This window comes from Rana temporaria, chromosome 4, assembly GCF_905171775.1.
Source record: "Rana temporaria chromosome 4, aRanTem1.1, whole genome shotgun sequence".
NCBI classification, from domain to species: domain Eukaryota; kingdom Metazoa; phylum Chordata; class Amphibia; order Anura; family Ranidae; genus Rana; species Rana temporaria.
In genome coordinates, this window is record NC_053492.1 from 402898621 (window position 1) to 402914166 (window position 15546).

General features: G+C 40.9%; 1 protein-coding gene across 1 annotated transcript in view; it reads right to left on the bottom strand.

The window, feature by feature from the left end:
- The window catches only part of LOC120937755 (WD repeat containing planar cell polarity effector), a 480161-nt gene that overhangs the window by 252444 nt on the left and 212171 nt on the right, over window positions 1–15546 (bottom strand). The window contains exon 11 of the mRNA XM_040351220.1: window positions 6485–6673. Within this exon, the coding sequence (XP_040207154.1) occupies window positions 6485–6673 (189 nt within the window). The remainder of the gene's footprint in view (window positions 1–6484; window positions 6674–15546) is intronic.

Consider the following 15546-nt stretch of genomic DNA (forward strand, 5'->3'; position numbering starts at 1 on the left):
GGAAAATGCCTTGCATTCTGCAAATCGATGACGATCGCGGACTGCTGACGGGCATCGAGTTCGCCCCCACAATGTCGTGATTTTAAGGGGACATACAGGTACGTCCCTTTGCGCAGCTGTGCCATTCTTCCGACGTATATCGTCATGCAGCGGTGGGCAAGCGGTTAATGATTTCAGTAGCACAGTCTTTTCTAATTATTTGAGTGGCATAACCTCCTCTAAAGCTGCCCATAGACGGATCGAAATGTGTCCGGTTCAGAGGTGACCGGATGAATTTCGATCCAAGTATGGGCACTGTGGTTATACAGTATATAAGTTGATTAACTAATCGACTTTTTTACGACTGCCCTGCTGGAAAATGTCCTCTTGATCAGCACTGCAGACAATAGACTGTAGCATTGATCTGTGTATTTTGATGGTAGAGATGTCTGCTGGTTGAAAACAAAACAAAACTGAGCCATCTATGGCCAGTTTTACAAGCGCAGAGTGACACAACCTCCTGTAATGCCTGCAAAGCCTTATCTAACCGCTTAAGGACCGCCCCACAAACACATATACTGCGGCAGACGGCCCTTAAGCACAAAATCGCATACCTGTACGTGATTCCTGTGATCGACTCTGGGGTGTGTACGCACCCCAGTGATTGCGCACAGCGGGAGCAATCAGTGGGTCCGGCAGCAAATCATGATTGTTCACGGGAGAGGCAGAACGCTAGAGAGGTAGAGGGAGATCTTGTGTTTCTGCTAGGCTGAAACACAAATCTCTGTTTTTTTTTAGTCAAAACACATCCCCCATAATTAGAAAGCACTCATAGGGAACACATTTAACCCTTAAATCTCTCCTGATGTTAACCCCTTCCCTGCCAGTGTCATTTATACAGTGACAGTGCTTTTTTTTTAGCACTGATCACTGTATCGGTGTCACTGGTCCCCAAAAAGTGTCACTTAGTGTCAGATTTGTCCACTGCTATGCCGCAGTCATGCTAAAATCACTGATCATCGCCATTACTAGTAAAAAAAAAAAAAAAAAAGTCCCTAAATCTATCCCATAGTTTGTAGACACTATAACTTGTGCAAACCAATCAATATATGCTTATTGGAATTTCTTTTACCAAAAATATGTAGAAGAATACATATTGGCCTAATTTGATGAATTAAATCGATTTTTTACTGGATATGTTTTATAGCAGAAAGTAAAAAATATTGTTTTTTTTTTCTAAATCGTCAGCCTTTTTTTGTTTATAGCGCAAAAAAAAATGCAGAGGTGATCAAATACCACCAAAAGAACACTCTATTTGTGGGGAAAAAAGAACATCAATTTTATTTGGATACAGTGTCGCACAACCACACAAAAGTCAGATAAAATAACAAAGTGCTATATCGCGTAAAATGGCCAGATCAGGAAGGGGTAAAACCTTCCCAGGCTGAAATGGTTAAAAAGCTCTTTGACACAGCCTCCTCTAACAATTTTAGTGGCTTTCTCTAATTATTAAATCTTTCAATGATTTCAGTGGAATGGACACACAGAGCAGCGGCTCGGCTCAGGTGACCCCATAGCAAGCTGCCTGCTATGGGGGCACTTGGTACAAGAGAGGGGCCAGGAGCGCCGCAAGGGAGCCTAGAAGAGGAGGATTTGGGCTGCTCTATGCAAAACCACTGCACAGAGTAGGTAAATGTAACATGTTTGTTATTTTTAACCCAACAAACCAAGCCTTTAGTATCACTTTAACCACTTAAAGCATTTGTAAAAGGAAAGATTGTAATTTAAAACAAAAAACATGTTATACTTACCTCCACTGTGCAGTTTGTTTTGCACAGAGTGGCCCCGAACCACGTCTTCTGGGGTCCCTTTGGCAGCTGTCTCTGGTCCTCCCCGCAATTACTCACCACAGTCATACGAGAGCTCGCATGGTGGTCAGTAATTGCGGGCGTGCTCCCGTGATACAACCGCTCACTGTATCACTCGGCCCCGCCCCTTGGCGCGCCACGTCACTGGATGTGATTGACAGCAGCGCCAGCCAATGGCTGCGTTGCTCTCAATCCATCCGCTCTAGCCAATCAGTGGCCAGGCTGAGCGGCGAAGAGAATCTTGGGACTGCGCGGGACTTTCCCCTTCAGGTAAGCATACACACAACTGTTTTTCTCGGCAGGAAACACTCTGCCGGGAATCCCGACGGGAATAGAGATAGCTAATTCTCTATTTTTTTCCCGGCAGTTTTCCTGTCGGGAAAACTGCTAGGGAGCATACACACGGCCGGGATTCCCGGCCAAAACCTCTCCTGCCAGTTTTCCTGCCGGGAAAACCGGTCGTGTGTACGAGGCTTTAATCTTTAAAAGTCTGGGTCATCTAAGTTACAGCTTTAGTAAAGTTAGTCGTTCTATGTGTTTTTGGCCATTTTAAAGCCAGTTATTTTCCCAATAATTATACAGACGTTATTTTAATACAGAAAGCATCTTGACTCAGTCAAGCAAGAAGTCAAATAGGTGATAAATTACTAATTTTCACTACTCTGCATGTAAGGCGAGATAAGCTAAAATCACGCTTTTTATTTGTATTTCTTAAACAAAGCAGCAGTCAGTTTAGATTAAAGTGAATGGTATGCAGTGATTTTATTTCTTCCAGAAAACAACCGGCTCTTTTGCCTTTTGCTTTTTTCCTGACAGCATGTTTTGTGTCACTGAATGTTCCGACCTACTAGGAATCAGTGTCGCTACTTCTATAGTTCCAGATTCATTAGAAAACTCAGCTGGATGCTGTCGGAGGAGAACAGATCTTTACGATAACCGTCACATCCCTCTAAATAAAAAGGCCTCACTAGGTTCCTCTAATAAAAAGAAAAACAAATTACCGTGCATTTCAAAATTGTTAGATTCAGACATAATAACTTGGGACTGAAAACAAATGCGTTTGCATCTGAAGCTCCTATTGGTGTCATGGAGCTCTCATCTTTGTAATAAGCACACAGAAATAACGGTGGTTTAAGGAACACAGTGGGAATTAACTCTGACTAGCTAACATTCTCTTAAACTGGTTTTTAATGGCACGTTTTCTGCTACACAAAATGCAATTGATTTCATATGGACATTTTAAACTGAACATTAAAATAACAGTTGCAGTGACAATCCCTCATTATTTTACCATCAAACGGACTAAAGTAGAGATTATTTGAAATTTGAGTGTGCCTGTTTATATTGTTTTTTACTTGTGGCCATCCAAGTTCTACCAAGCCCTTGGATAGATTTTTATGTGCTGTGGAACTTTTTCCATAGCAGTTAAAGGGCAACAGGTAATTACTGACAGGTAAAAGGAGGCCATAAAGTAGAGGGTCAAAGCTAGCCACATCATACAATCAACTATCTATCAAGTGAGTGGTCCTACCCAAACAATTCATACCACTTAAATCCAACCAACTAGATTGATGAACTATGCAATTATTGAGGAAATCGAAAGGAGATTGTAAACCAGGTTGTAACATGTGGTGCAGCCAGAATGTTGTTTAAGTACTTGTCAGTTAAGCAGAATGAGCGGATACTTCCTGATACTGTTAGGGTCCATTTACAGTGATGCAAGCTAAAACTAGCGTTTTAATGCATTTCCCTTTTATCATGTGTACTGTCAGCTCATTCAAAGTGATAGGGCTGCCTTAATGCAGCATGCCTTAATCTGTTGCTTCATGCGTATTAAGGTAAATGCGCCCTAGCGGTGTACAGTTACCCATATACCTTACAAAACAACTGGACAATATCGAAGGTCTGGATGTGATCTGCATTTAGCTACATGTACTAGGGCTCACAGTAAAACCATGTACACAAGATTTGAATATTGTACAAAAAATACAGATTTTGGGCCAAACACAATTTTTTTTTCTCCTACAATACCAGATTGTACGATTTTTGTTTAATCAGTACAGTTTTTGTCCTCAAATACAATACATCACTTCCAAATATTTATTGTCATATGAAAATTTTCGTACTTTAGTAACCTATTCGTTTTTGAGAGACTAGCATCCAAAAAATGGGCAATCATCCGTCCGAAAATGTCATTGTGTATACTAGGCTTAAGGGCTCAAAGTAAAGCCCTGTACACACGATCGGTTTGTCCGATGAAAACAGACCGATGGACTGTTTTCATCAGACAACCCGATCGTGTGTGGGCCCCATCGGTTTGTTTTCTATCGGTGAAAAAAAATAGAACACGTTTTACATTTTTCCTATGGATAAAAAACTGATAAAAAAAAAAAAACGATCGTCTGTGTGGAAGTCCATCGGTCAAAAATCCATGCATGCTCAGAATCAAGTCGACGCATGCTTGGAAGCATTGAACTTAATTTTTCTCAGCACGTCGTAGTGTTTTACGTCACGTTTTGGCACGGTCTGATTTTTGACTGATGGTGTGTAGGCAAGACTGATGAAAGTCAGCTTCATCGGATATCCAATCAAAAAATCCATCGGATTAGATTCCATCAGATATCCGATCGTGTGTATGAGGCTTAAATAGTGATCATATGATAATCTGATGGTTAGTACACAGCCTTTGAATGCCAATCATGACAGTTCATCCGAAATTATCCGAAGGAACAAACATGAAAATACCAGATCATACAATTTTTAAAGCGGAGTTCCAACCACAATTAGCATTTTTTAAATGTGTGTCCTTTCATCCTGCGTTTTTATAATATAAATCTGGTCACTTACTATTTTACAATCCGCCGTCGATCCGCATAGATATTCAAAAAAGATAGTTTATAAAACTATATCAACACTGTTGTCATTTTGCTTGTGGGCATTGTGAAGCCTACAGGCACTTACTTCCTGGAAGTCTTGGATGGGGAGTGATAATTGGACAGCGCACTGCATTCTGGGAAATTATGACACACATTTCTCAGGAGCATTAGAGGGAGATGATGTCAGAATCCTGGGTGGTTTCAAAGGCAGATTTTGTGGGACCGCATAGCAACAGGTATTTCCAGATGAGTAAAAAAAAAAAAAAATCTTTTTTTTTTTCTTTTTTTGTTGTAAGCTACAGTTTAAAGCAAAATTGTTTTTTTGATGGAACCTCCACTTTAACCAGCACAGTTTTCATCTGAAAATACGATACAAATACACTACAATACATTACATCACTTCCAAAGTTGTATTTGTCATATGAAAATTTTCGTAAGTAGAGTAACATCTGAATTTTTCATATGAGACTAGCATGGAAAAAAAATGTATGATCAATCATCCGAAATTCTCATCGTGTGTACGAGGTTTCCGCATAGCAGTAACCTCTACAGTGACAGCAGATGTTTGTGTACACTTGATAAGCAGCATTCACCAAAATCAAGCACATAGATGTAAAAATGTTTACTGTTACATAGAGGACCCATGATGTTTGTGATGACATCCACTGGATCCTCAGTTTTAATTTGGATTCCTCTGCTTTCATTAGCCTAGCCAGCTCTTATTTTGGTATAAACTCCTATGCAGAAATACATTTAAACACCATAATAAACTATAATTCCCTGAGTTATATTAACTAATGTGCCTATTAAAGGGCACTCTGAGTAGCTGAGTAAATTTAGTGACCTGTAAACACATTCAGATGTTATTATCACTTTAATATCCTCATTGCCTGTACAAGTTATTATGAAGTAATTAACTAAGGGTCTCTGATAAGGAAAAACAGTCTTTTAGATAACGGCAGTCATTTGCTACAATCTGACTCTGTACTTTTCATTAACACTAATTAGAGATAATTAAACTGTGTTTTTTTTCCCCATCCCGTGATGTGGTAACTTGCAAGCAACCCATACAGCAAATTAAATACCGTAGAATGTACGGCAGATGACAAAAGTAGCATAATGATTCAATATAAAAGTGGAGAAATGAAAAAGTCTGGCGCTTGCTAAGAGTTTCTCAAAACCCAGGACATAAACGTGCTGATCAGATTAGCCCTGTACACCGAAGCACTCAGTGAGGCATTTGCTGAATTGAACATGGGCTTCAGCATTAGCCAACGCACTACTTATTCTCCTGAATTCTTTGCCAAGCAGGTTTCCCTGTTCAGAAGAGAGCTGCAGCACAGAGGGGATGATGATATGATTCTTTGTTTCTAGTTGAGACCAGCAAACTAAAGCCCAACATTTCAAATATGAATTGTCCTTAGAACCATTGTATCCGTAAGTTCTAAAGAAGATACAAGGTTTCACCAGCAGATGGCTCTGTGGTTAGACCCTGTGACTGATGTTCCCAGTCCTGAATAAATTGAGTTATGGGCCCTGAATGCAAGCAATAGGGGAGTCATAACTTGAAAATTTTAATTCAAGATACTTGTTTGTTTTCTGAATTTGTACCATCAATAAAAAAAATTCTGCTTGCACAGGTAAAAATGGATTAAGCAATAACAGTTTATATATTGTGTATATAATACATTTCAAATCAAAATATTTTCTAAGGTCATTGAAGTTTTTCTTTAGTTTACATAGCAGGAAATTATGCGTTACCTTCTTTTTCTGGAGTAAGTTTCTGTCTTAGAAGATGGTTCACTATAGCACTCATACATGTGTAGCACTGCTGACCAGCAGTATTCCAGTTCATACAGCTCAGTATACCGACAGCTTCATCTACTTCACCATAACGTAAGTACTGTGAAACCAGCTCCACAGGGCCCAGCTGTCCTTTTGATACAGCACCTTTTAAAGTAACAACAAAGCCAATGTTAACAATATGGTGTTTTATATTTAAGAATAAAGAAAAAAAGTATTACATGGAAATATTAGTTCTAAAGCATGGATGTTAATGACTTAAAACATGGTACAATTTTGACAGTTTACATATGTATACCCATTTTTTTCTTTATAGGTTCTAATATACCTGAAACAAGTTACTTCTCCGTCACCTCTTTAGCCATTGGCTGGTAGGTCATGCCAAAAATGTGGTTCCTCAAGAATAAAACTTGCATATATACTAAATGACCAACAAACAGCTAAGCCTAAGGCAGGCAATAGATTATGCATTGTTTTTGTCTTCCACAGTCACTGTTGATAAGGGAATTCCTCCCACAGTGCTATTGGGTTCTGCCCACGGGGGGCACAGCATTTCCTGCCAACAGAATACAACGATTAGTGTTGCTAGCCAAAGCTGGCAGCACTAATCATTTGGGAAAAACCCAACAGGCTGGTTGTACACAAATCAATCAGTAGATCAACTTATGTACAACTGGGTGCCCATACATGGATCAAAATTTGACTGGTCCCTACTGAGTCAGCTGAATTTTGATCCATATATGGTTGACTTAACCTGCAGCTCTGGTCTGAACTCCTTCAAGCTTATTCAGAGCTTAGCCATTGTGATGAGCAGGAAAACTATATCTGGTTGTATACAACTGACCTGTTTGTTGTGGTAAGATACAATCGTTACCAAACAAATAAAAATACAATTCAAATTCCACAACATTTTCTGAACACAAGCTAGGAAAATTATACTGTCTGATACCAGACCTGTCAACAGTTAAAGCAGAACTAAATGTATCAGTTTCCCAAAATAGTTACACCCAAGGCAAGCCTTGAATGATAACTATTACCTGTGTGCTTATGTTAGCTCTCAACTGAACTGTCAAGCCATCATGGGGCTGGCGTCATAGCTGATCATGTGTGCAGCACCATGGCATCTGCAGATCAAATAAAGGCTAAGATGGGAGCTTTCTTGGCTGTAAAGGGTGGGAGGGTTTAGTTTCACTTTAAAGCTACCTTCTTTAGCTATAATGTGTTATTCAAAGATAAGTTCGGCCCTGTGACCCACAGCTTAAGCATAATTCCAGGGGGAGAAAAGTCATAAATTGTTTTGAAATCAGTCAATGCAATCTAGGAGTCAGTAGGAAATTTTAAGGTGACACAAAATATTTCCATTTACTGCCTCAAACGCTACCTGGGTCTTGGGTTTATCCAGACCTGTATAAATCACAAAATGTTCTGGTCCTAAAGATCCGCCTGCTCTGTCTGCGACTTTGCCACTTCATAGCCCAATTATAGATACTGGAGAACACTAAAAACCTGTCAGCTGGCAACCCCTGCTTCTTGATTCTAACTGTCATATTTATAGTGAAATCAAGGGTCTGATTGATTAATATGGACAACACCTCCATGTTCCCCTTTCTCCATTGTTGTCGCTCTTTATAATTCATTTAGAGACACTGTTACTGCATATAAATGATTGGTGTTAGCAGTACAACTGGGATATACTTGAAACTGAATTATAGTATATGGCAGTTGAATTCATTCAAAAAGTAACAATTTGTTCCACATAAACTGGTTTCACAAATGACATCACATTTGTCTAATATCTAAAGCAGGGGTTTTATTTGCAGTTTAGCCGTTCATGGTACTTGCTCTCATTGGCAAAGACCAGAACCACAAGGCTTGTAAAATAATAAGGAAGGGATTTATTATTTATCAGTCGATGCATCCCCAAAGTCAATTGATCTCATTAACAAGGACAGTCCAGTCAGAGAACTGCTTAACCTTATTAGAGTGACACAGAGGAGACAGTAACCAAAAATCAGTAACGATCCAATGTAACTGTTTTCTGACTTTAAATAATGAATCGACAGAGAAAAAAAAAAAGCACTCTTCCTTGGTAAGAGAAATACTTTATCTAAATGCAAACAATGAATTTTAAAATATGGCAAATCTCAAATGGTTTAGGTGAAACATCTTTCCCCCTTTAGATGGTTGACCTCTCTTGATGGTACACTTCTTGGGAGAAAGAGGTGACAGGCAACTTGTAGCCTAATTGATTTAAGAACAGTGCCTTGGGAGGCAGTCCAATTAAATTTACAAGATAGCAATTAGCTGGAAGGCCTCTAAATCCCTGCACAGTGACTATTCTGGCCTGAATGAGAACACAATTGTACTGAAGATAGCAAGTCAAGGGCCTTTTTTTTATTAACCAAAGCTGTTGTGAGCGATGTCACAGGGGATAGTGTAAAGTGCACTGTAAAGGTAAGGAGATTTACAGGACTTTTTAAGGCCCTGTAAACCTATTCATTTAGCTTATAAATCCAAAATATAACAAATAACTAAAGCCAGAGATAGATATATTGAAATTTGTCTGGTTCAGCAGGAACCGCCTGAATTTTGGTCGATCTATAAGCAGGCTGGATGTACAGAAGTTGATCTCTCAATCAACTTCTGTACAACCAATCCTTTTTTTTTCACTCGATCAATGTCACCAGCTATAGCCAGCCACACCAATCATTGCATTCTGACACGGGGGAACTCTCCCCGCTGTCAGAATACAATAGCTCCACAGGAGGAATTCTCCCATAAACATCAAGTGTGTTGACGGGGGAACCAAGTAATTTTTTTTTCTACCCGCATAATCTATGGCGTTCGGAAGTCTGATAATTTGGAAAACACTAGTGGTTCTTGAATTGCAAGAAATGTGAGGTGTGCTGTGCAAGCTGGTTTTGGCAGTTTTTATGTTACCAATGTTCTAGTTGTTCAGATTACCATCATGTGACTTACTTTGCAAGTAAAAAAAAGCAAGTAAAAAAACATAACTTTCTATCAAGGACTCCTGATATGTGAACAGGACCTGGCACCATCATCTATACAAAAAACAGGGGGTTGATATGGCGCACTCTGGATATAGCTGTCTAAAAAGAAAAAGAAAATATATAAATGGAAAGTGGATGGGCAGGGAAGGGGTTAAAATCAATATGAGTCCATATATGGTATATAGTCCATGTAAGGAGGTATACAGGAAAGTTGCTGAGTTAGTAGATGGCTGCCAGTCCGAAAAGCTAGAAGAGGCTCTGAGAACAAACAAGAAGAAAGAGAACGGCGCCCTCTAAGTGCAGCATATTTAAAAGATCTTTAATATAAAGGGATTAAAAACACTCACATTTGAGTAGAGATAATCAGGCATGTCAAGGGTTAAATGTGTTTTATCCGCATTAGTCCTGGTGAAGTGTGTACATCACGAGCTGATGGTGGAGATCTGAGTCCTGTAGCAGTCCTGTCTGCACTGAATGTGTACAGCGCTAGCCAGCGGCTGGGACGGGATCGTGGAGGCTTCATGTTGTGATGTGTTTATCACTTCCGGGAACCAGGCTGGCGGGCGGTGCTTCGCGATCGGGACATGCATGTCCCTTTTTTAAGCTTGATCTAAATATGCTGCGCTTAGAGGGCGCCGTTCTCTTTCTTCTTGTTTGACCATCATCTATACAGTAAGTGCATAGAATCTATTTTTCTCCTACATGGTTTGTACAATGGACTTTTGTGAGTGCAGTTTAAACAAATTGCTGTAGCCACCCGGGCGGTATGATTATGTCAGATTTTTTGCGACTCAAAGCGGTAAAAAAAAATTGGTGTTTTATATTGTAGGCCTGTAATTCTTAGTAATAACACACTTAAATCTGTCCAAACAAGAGTCTAGTAGACATCCCGGGTATGATAAAGTTTGAAACACTAAATCATAAATTATAATATAATTATATAATGAATAACTATAAATAATTATAAAAAATAATAATATAATAATATTTAAATTGATTTCCCCACAATTCAATATGGCTCAATTCTGCAAGTGGTCTAATTTACTATCGCTGTTTTCTAGCTGGTCTAAAACCACTTTTGACGTAAAGGGACACTATTTGGTTTGCTATGGACAATCTCAGGTTTCCAGGCAGAAACAGTATATATAACATAAAACTGCATGCAGGGCATTGGACAAAGCATGAGGGACAAAAGGGATGTGAAATAAATTCATACAGTAATGTAATCTGTAACATTACAGTGTACTGTATGTGTTATGTTTTGTGTACTTTTTGAATTTGCCGCCAGGCTCTGCCCCCGACGCTCGCAGGGAACGTAGCCTGGCACACAGAGGCATCGGGCAGAAGACACAGCCCGCGGACAAAGCGGGGGGACATCGCAGGATCCTGGGTTCAAGGCAAGTATACTGCAACAGAAGGGGTTGATTCAGGGGGAGAAAGGGGGGAAGAGAGGAAGGAAGGGAAGCAAAGGGAATACATTGAGGGTGCTCTCGAAGGGGGGTGGGGAGTGTATATAACATGGTTTTGATGTATTTATATGTTTTGTATGGTGCTTATTTTCTTGTTTGTATTTGTTGTAATTTGTCATAATAAAGAAAATAAGTAATTATAAAAAAAAAGTGTACTGCAACAGGATCCTGCAATGCAATCCCGAGTGTGGCTCGGGGTTACCGCTAATGGTACGGAAATTAAACCCCGAGCCACACTCTGGAAAACCGCCAGAGAGGTTAATGAAATAAATGTAAGTCTGAGCATATGGGTGTGGAGTACTTCATGTGACACACCCAAAAGATTCTGAATACAGGATACTGTAAAGTGGAGATAAGCAAGGGAGCAGTGGGCAAGCAGGAGCGTATTTGTGGAAGAAAAAATGCTGTGTATGGAGAAAACAGGATCTAGGACTTAGGGCCAGTTCACACCAGATGCAGTTCTGTACACTTTTTGTCTGCGCTAAAAATTCATGCACAGTGTTTTCCAAGTATTTCAATGGCTCTAGTTCACACCAATGCAGTCAGGTCCAGTCAGTTTCCGGGCAGTTTCTGAAACGGACTGCACTGGTGTAAACTAGAGTCATTGGAATACATAGAAAATACTGTGCATGCATTTTTTATGGCCAGTTCACACCACAAAAATGCACTCATACGTTCCAGATCAGTTTTTGCTTACAGTTCACACCACACGCAGTTCCAGTGCAGTTCCAGTATAGTTCCAGTGCGTTTTTGATACAATTTGCTAGGTTCCAGTACAGTTCTGTGCAGAAAAAATGCAGCACGCACTACTTTTTTCTGCAAAAGAAACTGACTGCACTGGTGAGAACTAGAGCCATTGGAATACATGGAAAACACTGCATGCATTTTTAGTGCAGAAAAAAGAGCACGGAACTGCATCTGGTGTGAACTAGCACTTACTGTAAATCCTTTTCCTGGAGTTCATTAAAGCGGGGGTTCACCCTAAAACATCTATATACCGTTACATCCAGCATACTGCTGACATTGACAGTATGCTGGATTGTTTTTTTTTTCCGCTGTACTTACCGTCTTATTGTTTTTTTCACCCGGCTTCCGGGTTCTCGCTCCCCGGGGAGTAGGCATTCCTAAGACGAGGCATAGATGATTGACGTGCGGGTTAAGCGATTCACGCCTTCCGAAAATATCCGAGCTGGGACTCGGCACTTTACGGCGCCTGCGCAGTCAGCTCTACACGGCAGGCGCAGGCGCCGTATAGCGCCGTAAAGAGCCGAGTTCCACCTCGGATATTTTCGGAAGGCGTGACGCGCTTTACCCGCACGTCAATCATCTATGCCTCGTCTTAGGAACGCCTATTCCCTGCGGGAGTCAGAACTCGGAGCCGGATGAAAACAACTATAAAGACGGTAAGTACAGCAAAAAAAATAAAAAACAGCATACTGCAGATGTCAGCAGTATGCTGGATGTAATGGCATATAGTTGTTTTTCAGGGTGAACCTCCGCTTTAAGTGGCGAGATGTGTGAGTTATACTGCTGCCTACAGGAGAATAGGACACTGGCATACAAAAAGCTGTAAGCCAGCCAGTTATAACTCCTTCCACTCCCATCATGCTTCAGTTTTTTGCTAGTGTCTTAGGAGAATTTACTTCTTCTCTCTTTAGAGAAAGTAAAGTCTCTGGATTCCCCAAATTGTCTGACACAAAGGATACTTCCTTTCACCGGTACGGAAAATTCTCACAATGAATGCAAGCTTGACATGTACTGGACAACCTTTCAAATTAGGGGACTTGGTCGCTAGAGGCAACTTGTTTCCTGATCAACATAGTGGCCCGGATTCAGATAGAGATACGACGGCGTATCTCCTGATACGCCGTCGTATCTCTGAGTTCCGTCCGTCGGATCTATGCGCCTGATTCATAGAATCAGGTTCCGCATAGATCTCCCTAAGATCCGACAGGTGTAAGTGACTTACACCGTCGGATCTTTGGCTGCAATCTGGCCACTAGGTGGCGTTTCGTTTTTTGTACGCGACGAATATGCAAATGAGGAGTTCGGCCGATTCAGACGCCCGCCCGTCGTTTTTTTTTTTACGTCGCTTGCGTTCGGCTTTTTCCGGCGTATAGTTACCCCTGCTATGTGAGGGGTATCCTATGTTAAGTATGGCCATCGTTCCTGCGTCGAGTTTTGAATTTTTACGTCGTATGCGTAAGTCAATTCAGAATACGGCCGGACGCAAGTTACGCTCACGCCGAAACCAGTGCCGTCATTTGGAGCAATGCACGCTGGGAAATTTAGCCTGCGGCGCATGCGCAGTTCGATCAGCGCGGGGACGCACCTGATTTAAATAGTACACTCCCCCTAGCCACGGAATTTGAATTCCGCCGGGGGATTTACGATACGCCGCCGCAAGTTTTGAGGTAAGTGCTTTCTGAATTAAGCACTAGCCTCAAAAACTTGCGCCGGCGGATCGTAACCTATCTGAATCTACCCCAGTGTAGTTACAAGAGATTCAGTTATCCCTTTAACGCTAGAACTCTCAACTTAGGCTTAATGCACACTGGACTGTAGAAAGCTGTAGTTGTAGAATGAGTTTTCAGCATTTTTGCATGTGCGTATTTAAGCTTTTTTTCAGATTTAGAGCATTTTTACAGCTGAAAAACTCCTCGTCAAACCAACTAGTTCTGGGGGGTGTTTCCAGGCAGAAAAACATAGATAACAGCCAATGTGTGCATGGACACATAGGATAACATGCTGGAGAGTTTACTGGCTGCAGAAAAAAAAATGTCTGAAACCAGACAGCAGCTGTAAAAACGTCCTGTCACATACAGTACCTGGTAGGTGAGCACGGTATGCAGAGGAAGGTAGGTGAGCCTGGTATGCAAAGAAAGTTTGGCAACTCTAGTTCGTAAGCTACATTGTTGATTATTCTAGTCACTGGAAAAGGTCCCACAAATTTAGGACCAAGTTTCTTTGAAGGGCATGCCGACCTTAGGTTCACTGTTGATAACCATACCTGCTTGCTGGGTTCCAGAATTAATTATCCTCGTCTTTTTTTTTTCAAAGATTTTCTTGTTATACTCTTGTGTCTTAACCATCGTTTCCTGCAACAGTTTGTTATTTGTACTGAAGAAGTTTATTGTTTCAAGAACAGCTGGTACTGAACATTCTGGAATGGTCTTAGGCAAGAATGATGGATGGAAGTCGTAATTGGCAAAGAATGGAGCTTAATTTGTGGCAGAGCGAGAAGAGTTATTGTAGGCAAACTTGGCTAAAGGTAACAGTGAGACACAGTCATCCTGGGAAGAAGAGGAGAAGCAGTGTAGGTATTGTTTGAGGGTCTGAACTCCGTGAAGCTTTATGATTTCCTTGATGAAGACTTGTGCTGTCTCAGGGGCCGAGGGTGTCCCCTTCATTGGTATGAAATGCACCATTTTGGACAGTCAATCCACCACCACAAAGATTGTAGTAAAGCCTTCTGCTGTAGGAAGTTTCACAATAAAGTCTATTGAGATCATCTTTCAAGACCTCTGTGGGACAGACAGTGGTTTCGGCAAACCCCATGCCTTGACTTTACTATTCTTACTTCGAATGCAAGTGGTGCAGGATTTCAGATATTTTTTGCAATCTCTTTCTACCCGAGGCCACCAAAACGTGCGTTACAAAGTTCAGAAGTCTTGAAAACACCAAAATGTCCGGCTAACATGTGATCATGGCAGAGCCACAATATAGCAACCCGTCAGTCTTCTGATACGAAAATCTTGTCTTTATACCATAACAGACCAACTTTTGCCTGTAATTTCATTTCTGAGGGGGAGGAAGTCCCCATGAAAGTTTGTTTAATCTGTGACAGCAAGAAAGTAGTAGAAGAAAGTTCCCTGCGGGCAAGATGGTATTCGAAGGTGTGACTTCTCAATCATTGAACATACGGGACAGTGCGTCAGGTTTCGTGTTCTTTGATGCAGGCCTGTAAGTTATATGGAAGGAAAATCTGAAAAAGAATATTGCCCACCTGGTCTGACATGGTTTAATCTTTTTTCAGTTCTTAGGTACTCCAGATTTTTATGATCCCTATAGATCAAAATGGAATGGGCTGCCCCTTCCAATAAATATCGCCACTCCTTCAGTGCGGCTTTGATTTCCAAAAAGTTCTCGATCCCCAACATAGTAGTTTATTTTTGCTGCTGAAAATTTACAGGAAAAGAATGCAACTGGATGTAATAGAGCTTTAAACCCCATGTCGCTAGGAGAGTACTGCCCCAACTGCTGTCTCAGATGCATCAACTTCTAGAACAAATGGCAGAGCTGAATCGGGATGCCTTAAGACGGATGCAGAAGTGAACAGTTTCTTAAGAGTCTCTTAAAAAAAAAAAAAAAGAGTCTCAAAGGCAGCTTCATGGGACCAGTGGAATCGGATGCCTTGCCTGGTTAACTGCGTGATGGGTGAGATGACAGCTGAAAACCCTCTAATGAATTTCCAATAAAAATTGGCAAATCCCACAAAATGTTAAATTCCTTTCTGGCCCGTGGGAATTGGGCAGTTCAA